This window comes from Solanum verrucosum, unplaced genomic scaffold (assembly GCF_900185275.1).
Source record: "Solanum verrucosum unplaced genomic scaffold, falcon-dt-bn FXZP01000188.1, whole genome shotgun sequence".
Lineage (NCBI taxonomy): Eukaryota > Viridiplantae > Streptophyta > Magnoliopsida > Solanales > Solanaceae > Solanum > Solanum verrucosum.
The window spans coordinates 720,699-731,355 of NW_026020409.1; the positions used below are offsets into that span (position 1 = coordinate 720,699).

General features: G+C 31.9%; 1 protein-coding gene across 2 annotated transcripts; it reads left to right on the plus strand.

Annotated features, from left to right (window-relative positions):
• The first annotated feature begins 3,040 nt into the window (after nucleotides 1-3,040).
• Nucleotides 3,041-6,586, plus strand: LOC125840577 (protein NRT1/ PTR FAMILY 7.3-like). Of its 2 annotated transcripts, none has more exons than XM_049519544.1 (5): nucleotides 3,041-3,191; nucleotides 4,258-4,375; nucleotides 4,475-4,692; nucleotides 4,775-5,337; nucleotides 5,479-6,586. In XM_049519544.1, exons 1-5 carry the CDS (start codon nucleotides 3,165-3,167, stop codon nucleotides 6,344-6,346), a joined length of 1,794 nt encoding a protein of 597 aa, XP_049375501.1. In that variant the 5' UTR covers nucleotides 3,041-3,164; the 3' UTR covers nucleotides 6,347-6,586. The 2 variants fall into 2 exon arrangements, with proteins under 2 accessions (XP_049375501.1, XP_049375502.1); XM_049519545.1 differs by having other exon boundaries at nucleotides 3,092-3,191; nucleotides 4,267-4,375.
• Nucleotides 6,587-10,657: the final 4,071 nt, after the last annotated feature.

Below are 10,657 nucleotides of genomic sequence, written 5' to 3' on the forward strand. Positions count from 1 at the left end.
GGATGATTTTGTGGAAAAATAATAGTTTAGCTATCCTGATTTGACTTAATTTAGCTCAGATAAATCATTAGTGGTTAACAAATATATAATCCCTTTCTTACATTATATATATATATATATATATATATATATATATATATATATATGATTAGACATTACTTTTAAGGGGGAAAACTTATGAATTGTATGAGTTAAATAAAAATTATAAATTTTTATATGACTATAAATTATCAAAAGTAAAAACTAAGAAGTTTATGTTTAAAATGTTTCCAGTATAAAAATGTTTTATTTTATTAATTTCTAAGAGAAAAGACATAAAGTAACACCTGAAGTTGTCCCAAATTTTCAAAAAAACACCTAAACTATGCAAGCGTCCTATTACCCTCCTAAACAATCTTGAACTGATGTTATTACATTATTTTTGTCCACCTGGCATAGAGAATGTATATACTCTCTTAAAGAGCGTGAACAAACTAAAATAACGAATATAATTTTATTTTTACAAGTATTTTGTTATAAAATATATTTTCTTGTTTTTCTTATTAATTTAACTTTTTCTCCTTATTATTTTTCCCCTTTTCTTTCTTCATTCTTCTTCAAAAATTCATTGTCATCTCCATTGAAGCTTCTCACATTCAATGTCATTTTTTACCACAACTCCACCTCCCCTTTCTTACTAATATTAGTTTAACTTTCTTCAATTTTAAAATTATATCTAAATATTTTATTACGTTTCGAATAATTTGATAAACCCATTAGATTTCAAGATGATTAGTAGGTATTATTTAGTGTTTCTTTAATCCAAATTTCAATTTAACTTTTTCAATTTTCGGAGAATTCATTGATTCTTTCAAAATTATCATTTCTAGTTTTGAAGTTATATGAAAATGAGATAAATTAATTGATAATATCTTCAAAATTTTAATTTTTTAGTTTTGTTATCAATAACTCAACAAAGTCTAGAAAATAATATGATTTTTGAAAGAAAGAAATTTGACCGAAGAAGAAGAAAAAAAAAGAAAATGAAGGAGGAGCTCAACTTAACGTGGGGGTGGGGTGAGGTGAGGGTGGGAGGTGAAGAAGAAGAACGAAAATGGAGGTAGGGGTAGCTTGAAAGTGAGGGTGGAAGATGAAGTAGAATTTAAAATGAAATTGAAATTAAAATAAATCAAAAAGTAAGAGAGAGAGAGAGAAATAAAGAAAAAACTTAAAATGAAAAAAAATATTTCAAATTAAATTAACACGTGTCACGTAAGATTGGTGTGTGATAACACTTGCTTTTAAAATCTGGAATTGATCGAAAAATGATGTAATAATATAAGTTCGAACTTGTGTAGGGGGTAATAGAACACTTGCATAGTTAAAGTGACTTTTTGAAAATTTGGGACAACTTCAAGTGTCACTTTGTGTCTTTTCTCAAATTTCTAATCTAAAAAGAATGAGATAATGCATAAGTACCCCCCTAGACTATAACCGAAATTTCAGAGACACGCCTAAACTTAACTAGAGTCCTGTTACCCCCCCTAAACTAATTTAAAAGGGAATAAATACAACAAAACGCTAATATGACATAAAGAGTGTGCACACTCTCTTGAAGGCAAGTAATGAATGCACAAATTTGACAGATGTCATTTTTTGATTGGTAACTTTATAATTAGTTAGTACACGTATTTATTGATAATAAAACTTATATATATTTAATTATTTTTATTTCTTTCTTTGTAAAATATTTATTTTAATTTCTTTTCACTTAAACTTTTTTTTTAAAATTTTTATTTATTATCTTCTCACTTTTAATTATTTTTAAAAAATTATGTGTATATTTTTTTAAAATAATTTAAAAGTGTCCTTTAATTTAAACGTTTTAATTTTTTTATGTTTTATTTTATTTTCTTCACTTATTTTGATATCCGTTCAAAATTAACTTATTTTAAATACAAGAAATTTGAAATAAATTAATCAAAATGAAAGACAAAGAAAATAAAATCAATAAAAAAAATGAATGTATTTAAAAAGAAAGTTTCGATACAAGGTAAAAAAATATGTATTAACTTAATTTAAATACAAGATAAAAAAATAAGAACATTTTTAAAAAAAAATTAATTTTTTTAAAATATAATTTTTAATAAAAAAATAATAATATTTACAAACGTGGCGGATGAGTGTGCACAAATACAGCCAACTTGGATGGTGGAATGTGCCACATCAGCACAAAAGGTGCACAAAAATACAAAAAAATGAGTTCAGGGGATAATAAGATCTTAGTTATGTTTAGGCGTGTCTTTGAAATTTCGGTCATAATCTAGGGTACATAAAATGAAATTGAAAGAATATAAAGGTTGGAACAGATAGGAAAAGTAAATATTTTCTTCCTTTCATTTTATTTGTTTTATTTTCCTTTTTAGTTAGTTTTAAAAAATAATATTCTTTCTTCTTTTTATTTAAATTTTTATTTTTAGTTTTTCACATGACTTGTTTAAAATCATTAGATTAAACAATGTTTTGGTACATTCTACATATTTGTAGTTAAAAATCATAACTTTCAAAAATCTTCTATATATTTTTAAAACTTGATGATAAGTCAAAATCAGATAAACGAATTGAAACGATGAGGAAATACAATTTATCTATAGTTGCACACTTGCAAAAGTTACCACATTTTGATGAATAAAATGTGAAAAAGTGTCGGCATCAATACAGCTTATAATGAGAATAGAAGACAGCTTAAACTGAAGTGTTTGATGTCGTGAGAGAGACTACCATTTTTATGTATTCAACCAAATCACGCTTCTTTTGTTCTTTCAATTCATCCCTAAAAAAGTTATTGTTTGCTTTGTCATCATATTCTGTCCTTTTCTTTAATGGACCCCTTTTTTTTAAAAAAAAAAAAATAAAAAATTCTCAAGTAGGAGTAATAATTAATATTTTTATCGGATGTCCCCGAAGGGACGAGTAATAATTAATACTCCTTATTAGCTGTCCATAAACTACACTGTATAAATACCTCACCATTTCTCTTCAAACACATCTTCCATATCTTCAGAAAAGCATCTTCTCCTCCCATAACTTGACATTTTTGAGGAAATTAATTAAATTTTCTCTCACATTTTTCTCCACTATAAACTTGAACTTTTCTATCGATCTGGTGCAAGTTAAAGAACCAAATGGCTTGCTTAAACATTCACAAAAGGGTTTGCACATTTTCATATCCTTAATTTCCATTTCTATGCTGGTTAACTGCAATATTCTTTCATGTTTATAATTCTAATTTTCCTTTTAATGAGATGATCATTGCCATGCATGTTTTATATTTCTAATAAGATGATTGAAATAATGAGTTTGGTGTGAGAGATAAGAATAAATAGTTCTAAGATAAAAAAATAGTCATGGGATAAAAATTTGGTGTCTTGTTTGGTTGCCATGTTTGGGATAACTTATCCCACCATTTATACCGTAGTGATGAGATAAGTTATCTCATATACATGGTGGAATAAGTTATCCCAGGATAACTATCCCCATATAATTAATTCTGTGATAACTTGTTCCCAACCAAACGATCCCTTAAATTTCAATTAATTAAACTATCTAGTCACGTAATGTTTTTCTACACGTGTACAAAGATGTCAAGAGACTACTAATTATGCAAGAATTAAAAATCATTATACCAAGTGTTGTATGAGTTTGTTTTCTTTCATTTCCAAATGTTTTCTACTACTTTGAAATACCAATAAAAAATTATATATATATATATATATATAACGTAGTATTAAGCTCATGATCATATCATGTAGAGTAGTTAAATACGTATACATAAAACTTATAGAGGAAAACTCAAACACGTCAAGTAATATAATACATAAAAAGTTCTTCTCAACAACATATAATTACTATGTTACTTTCAACGTGTAGAAAGATCACACACTACGCCATCCCATGTATACAGCTGGGATTTTTTTTAGGATACATAAAATTAAACACAAATTAAAGTTATACGTTTTAGCTGAAGGTTGTAGCTAGTGGTAATAATTAGTAGATCATAAAACAAGAAGAATTAATTTTTATCGTTTTCTTCCTTTTCTATGTTTGATACTTTAGTAGTTGTGGTTTTCTAATGTTGTAAGAAAATAAATCCATTGCAAACACATGCTACGTAGTACGCGTTGCTATTATTTTTCATTTTTATATAAAATTATGTATATATAAACTAAGACAGAAGGAGTATATATCGTGGTAACAAATGTTGTCGTATTTTTATAGTGTGAGAAGAGGGAGATGGAAAAAGACGAATATACCTTTGATGGAAGTGTGGATAAGCAGGGTGAACCTGCGGTGCGTGCTAAGACTGGAAGGTGGTTTGCTGGTGTTCTCTTACTTGGTAATATAATTATTGTTTACTTATACATTTATTTTGTAAGTACCATTAGCTAGTCAATATATTTTGTCCTGTTAATTTAAACAATTTATTTTATTTCAGTGAATCAAGGTCTAGCTACACTAGCATTCTTTGGAGTTGGAGTGAATTTAGTACTATTTTTAACTAGAGTTATGGGTCAAGACAATGCTGAAGCAGCCAACAGTGTGAGCAAATGGACAGGCACAGTTTATATCTTTTCCCTTTTGGGAGCTTTCGTAAGTGATTCCTACTGGGGAAGATATAAGACTTGTGCTATTTTCCAAGCCATTTTTGTAGCGGTATGTTACCTTCATATATCTCATTAATCCACAAATCTTTGATATTTCTTATATTAATTATTGTATTTACATATTTACACAGGGACTGGTTTCACTTTCATTGACTTCATACATTTTCTTAATCAAGCCTAACGACTGTGGAGATGAGGAGACCCCTTGTGGGTCCCACTCAACTATCAGCGTCGCCCTCTTCTATGTGTCAATTTACTTAATTGCCCTTGGAAATGGAGGGTATCAACCTACTATTGCAACATTTGGAGCAGACCAATTTGATGAAGATCACCCTCAAGAAAGTCACTCAAAAGTGGCTTTTTTTAGCTACTTTTACCTTGCATTAAATCTTGGATCTTTGTTTTCAAATACCATCTTAGGATATTTTGAAGATCAAGGAATGTGGACAATAGGCTTTTGGGCATCAGCTGGCTCTGCCATTTTGGCACTTGTCTTGTTTCTTATTGGAACACCTAGATATAGACACTTCAAACCTACAGGCAACCCTCTATCAAGATTTTGTCAAGTGGTTGTAGCTGCAACTAAGAAATGGAATGTTCAACAACCTTCAAGGGGAGATGAACTATATGAAGGTGATGAACAAGACCTTCCTCTCAATGGAAATAGAAGAATTCTCCACACACAAGGATTCAAGTATGCTATTTTAACCAATATCTTTTATTTAAATTTTGAATTAAATTACACAAAGACAGAGGGTTACGTTACATATACATTATTATTACTTTGTCTATATATATATATATATATATACACTCGCTATATTGCTTTTTTCAGATTCTTGGATAGAGCAGCTATAATCACATCAAAGGAAGGAGGAGGGAACAGCCCATGGCGCCTTTGTGCAGTGTCTCAAGTAGAAGAAGTGAAATGCATATTGAGACTGCTTCCAATTTGGCTTTGCACAATACTTTATTCAGTTGTGTTTACTCAAATGGCCTCTTTATTTGTGGAGCAAGGGGCTGCAATGAAAACAACTCTTTCAGGATTCCATATTCCTCCAGCAAGCATGTCTAGTTTCGACATCCTCAGTGTTGCATCATTCATTTTCATCTACAGGCGAGTTCTTGATCCCCTCGTTGCAAGATTAAAAAAATCTTCTCCAAGGGGATTGACAGAGCTTCAAAGGATGGGAGTTGGCCTCATAATTGCTATAATGGCAATGGTAGCTGCAGGAATAGTTGAGCACTTCAGGTTAAAATCGGCAGAAAAATATTGTTCACATGACTGCTCGAATTCAAGTTCTTTAAGCATTTTCTGGCAAGTACCTCAATATGTACTGATAGGAGCATCGGAGGTGTTTATGTATGTTGGACAATTGGAGTTCTTTAACGGACAAGCACCTGATGGATTGAAAAGCTTTGGAAGTGCATTGTGTATGACTTCAATTTCACTAGGAAACTATGTGAGCAGCTTGTTGGTTTCTGTTGTCATGAAAATTTCAACTACTGATAATATGCCTGGATGGATACCTGGAAATCTCAACAAGGGTCATTTAGACAGATTCTATTTCTTGTTAGCAGCTTTGACATCAGCTGATTTTTTGGTCTATCTCATATGTGCAAAGTGGTATAAGTACATTAAATTTGAAGAAAGAAGCATTGAAAAGCAAAATGGAGAGAAGCAGGGTGATTTCAGAGTGTAGACTAAACACATTTCATGTTATGTTATGTTTCCAATTATTTGTTCTAAATAACAACAAAAACATAGGATTAGAAAAGATGATATGTATTAGGTTGCAAGGAGACTAGAGAAAGTGCATTGTTATTCTTCTCTAAGTCGAGCACAAGATGCATGTTTCGTTGGATGGTATGCACTATCAAATTCTTTGCATTTGTAAATCTTCTTGCTTTGCTATTATATATATATTTTTTCTTTTACTTTATCTTAGTGGGAATTAGCATTTACCAAAAAATAACTATAAAAGTTCAACCTATCAAGTGTTTGATACAACAAAAATCATTTTCACCGCGTGTTTTTTGGTAGGGAAAAAGGATTGAAAATAGTTAACATTATCGTTTGTTATATTATCAATCTATATATGTCTCCAACGTCATGAAACTAGCTTGTCCTTTCTCCGCTAATCTCATTCAGTTTAGCTGCATGACATGACAACTCACTAATAAACTAATAATTTTCTCTCTAAGTTTCAAGTGCTTGATGTCTCCCAAACTACACCTTTTTTACGGAATTAAACAGTCGATGCTAAATACAGTAACCCAATTAGATTGAGTCAAATCCCACAGAGAGTATACTAGAGTTCGTTTATAATTTGAAGTTGATATTCAAAGCAATAACTAGGGAGAGTTGGCAAAATAGCCACTCTCCAAACTTAATTGAACATTTAGACACAATTCTTAAAAAAATAGTACTTTAGACACCATATATGACATCACTCAAAATTCTTCCAAAACATACAACACTCTACTCTCAAGTTTTTGATACTACACTTTGGTCCCCACTCATCCAACACAAATGTGGAATTATTTTTTATTTTTCCATCTATTAAAAAATTTGACTGGAGAAAAACTCTCCAAGAAGAAACCAAAATGTTCCTGTTTTTGTGCTTCAATTTTTACACCATTTTCTTTCAAATAGCTTCAAAGAAAAAAAAATTCCCGCCATTCTTGGAGCTTGCAGAATTCTTCCAAAATCACTTCATAACTAGTTTTTAGATAAACTTTAGTTGTTTAGAAGAACTATAGATATATGTTCTCCATTTCGATCTTGATCTGAACCCATTCTTGTTCATTCGCATTTTGTACGGATTCTGTATCAGTCATCGACCGCTAGTTACTAATATCGTAATCTAATATCTATCAGTGTAGTCTATATATGGCAGTAGCTGAATTTGTTGTTGCTGGTGGTGACTATATGGGAGTATCAGAGGAGACTCTCAAAAGCTGGTATTGGAAATCTTTTAGTAAGACTATAGTGCCCATTGCGTTGTGTCACAATGGTTCATATGGAGATATGATTGCAAGCGTAATTGAGGCCGGTGAGCTAGCATGCGAGCCATGAAACTTGGTGATAAGCTATCAAATGAATGGGAGGGGAAAAATACATCCCACATTCATAAAAAATGATAGGCATGTGAGCTTGTACATGATGGATATTGCTGCTGATGGCTCTAGGCCTATATTGAGGATAAATATCATTGCGAGGTCTCCGATTGAACCAACGGATTCTTTTAACAACAACGACTCAGTTGTAAATGAGAACTTGGGTGATAAACCAAATGAGAGCTTTTGTGATCAATCAAATGACAACTTTGGTGATGATTCAATGAATGGGCATGATCCTTCATTGGATGTTGAAGATCAGCCAGTAGATGCGGAAGATTTCAAACATTTTGAAGAATATGAGGGAGAGCCGAAATTGAGATCACAACCCAACCATTCTTTCTCTGATGGAACTAAATTTTACATGTTTCAAACATTCAGTACCAAGAGTGAGCTACAATTATTATTAGCCGAAGCAACGACGAGAAATCTTTTGATTTTGCTACAGTGAAGAGTTGTGGTAAATACTTAAAGGTGAAATGTGTATCTCGTATTTATGCGTGGATGCTGCGGGCAAACAAATATGAGTGTTCAGATAGATTTCATATCTACAAGTATATTGGTGATCACAGTTGCAGTGTTGTACATGACATCATCAGCCATAGAAAACTCTCAACCAAAGTCATTGCGTCGCTTTGTGTGACATTTATCGCGATAAGAAGGGTCCAAATATTAAAGAGATTCAGAGGACTATTTTTAATATTTTTCATTGTAGTCCAAGCTATTGGAAATGTTGGAAGAGAGGTGTGACTGCCAAGGAAATGGTTCGAGGGACAGTGGAGCACGAATATTCATGCTTACCGACCTTTTCATATATGTTCGACACTCTTAATGTTGGTTCTAGCTATTGTATCATGGTAAGCGGGGATACTCATAGATTTATGTATTACTTCTTAGCTTTTGGTGCTTGCATTAGGGGATCTTCCCACATGAGAAAGGTAATTGCGGTTGACGACACTCATTTACATGGTAAATACGAGGGAGTATTGTTAAGTGCTATTGCACAAGATACGGGGAATCATGTTTATCCAATTGACTTTTGTAACGTGGACAAAGAAAACGATGAATCTTGGACGTTCTTCTTTGAAAAGTTGAAGGATATTGTGGTCGATGAATCAAATTTATGTTTTATTTCTGATAGACACAAGAGCATTGCCAAGGGTATTGCAAAGGTTACAATTATGCTCATCACGGATATTGTATGAGGCACCTCAGTGAAAATCTTTGGGTAAATCACCAATGTGGAGATTCCCTCTATCTATACTACAACGCGACAAAGGCATATTTTTTAGAAAAGTTCAACAATCATTTTTTGGAATTCAAGGACATATCCCCCAAGGCAACCTTTGTCCTTGAGCATGATGTTGGTTTTGAAAAGTGGAGTAGAGCACATTTCCCAGGCAACATGTATGATGTGATGACCACAAATATTGCCGAGTCACTCAACGCTATGTTGATAGACGAGAGAAAGTACCCCGTGACATCCATATTTAATTCGATTGCTAAGAGATTTGGAGAATTGTTTAGGGAGAGACATGCATATGTCCTTAAATCAAAGGGTAATAAAATGGTGCCGGCTGCCGAAAGGATCGCAAGAAAAAAATGATCGAGGGAGAATCCTTGTACATAGAGAACATAACTGGGATGTCAATCAATTCACCATGTTCAGCGCAAGTTTTACTTCCCCTGTTAACCTACTGGAAAAGTCATGTTCTTGTAGGTAATATGACTTGGTTAAGATACCGTGCGCTCACGCAATAACTGCTTTGAGATCGAATCATGGCAATGAGTATGGTATGAGCATCTATGAATATTCTTCGCCTTTGTATAAAGCTGAAACATACCTCCTTGCATACTCTGAATCTGTTAATATTGTCCCTATCGAATCGAAATGGTGTGTGCCAGACGAATTGCTAAGTGTAAATATTCTTCCACCCCTTGTTGATACCAAGCTTGGAAGGAAGAAAATAAAACGTGTCAAGGGTGTTGGTGAGAATTTTAAAAGCAAGAGGAACAAAAAATGTTCAATTTGTAAGAGATCCGGACACAAGAGAACCATATGTATGAACAACAACAAGTCTTAGATAGATTTGACTAATTATGTTTTTGTAACTAAGCTACTGGATGTGAAGGTGCTGTTTATTTTAGACCCCAATATTTTGGTCAATGTAATGTCAATTATTATCGAATTTACTCATGATCTTATATAGATGACATAGATTTGTACACTGTCTATTAATGTTTATTATTGAGTCCACTCGTCGTGTATTAAGGTGAGTATAATTAATATATGGAAATTTATGGTAATGCAATGATTTTTACCTATGTATAACTAATCAAACATATAACTAATACGAGTAAGACTTAGATATACACTTTACCAAATGACACGTTAAATAATTGTCAAAAAAATCAGATGTTGACATCGAAAAAGTAGTAATTTGTACTTTGTCACCGTTGTAAAATTTGAATAGTTGAGTATTGTCACTGTTGGTCGAAATATATAGATAATTAAGACAATCGATACTTGTTCATGTGCTTGATTTATATTGTACCAACGACATCTACACTTCAACACTAATAAGGTATATACATGTTGATATCATGATCCAAAAATGATCTATACTTCACCTACTAGAATCCGACGCTTAAATATAGACCGTAACTAGTATAATTTAAAAGGGAGAATGATTAACTAATAATAAACTATATTATTGAAATTTATTCAATTAAATAAGTTTAAACAAGTCATTTAAGGGTCCACATACATTGGGGATAAAGATAAATGATGTATGAGAAAGAGTTGCAGTTATACAATCAACATCTTCAATGTAATGTGTGAGAAAACACAAGTATGTTGAGAGAATGTTGATTGTTTAAGTCAAATTTGATAT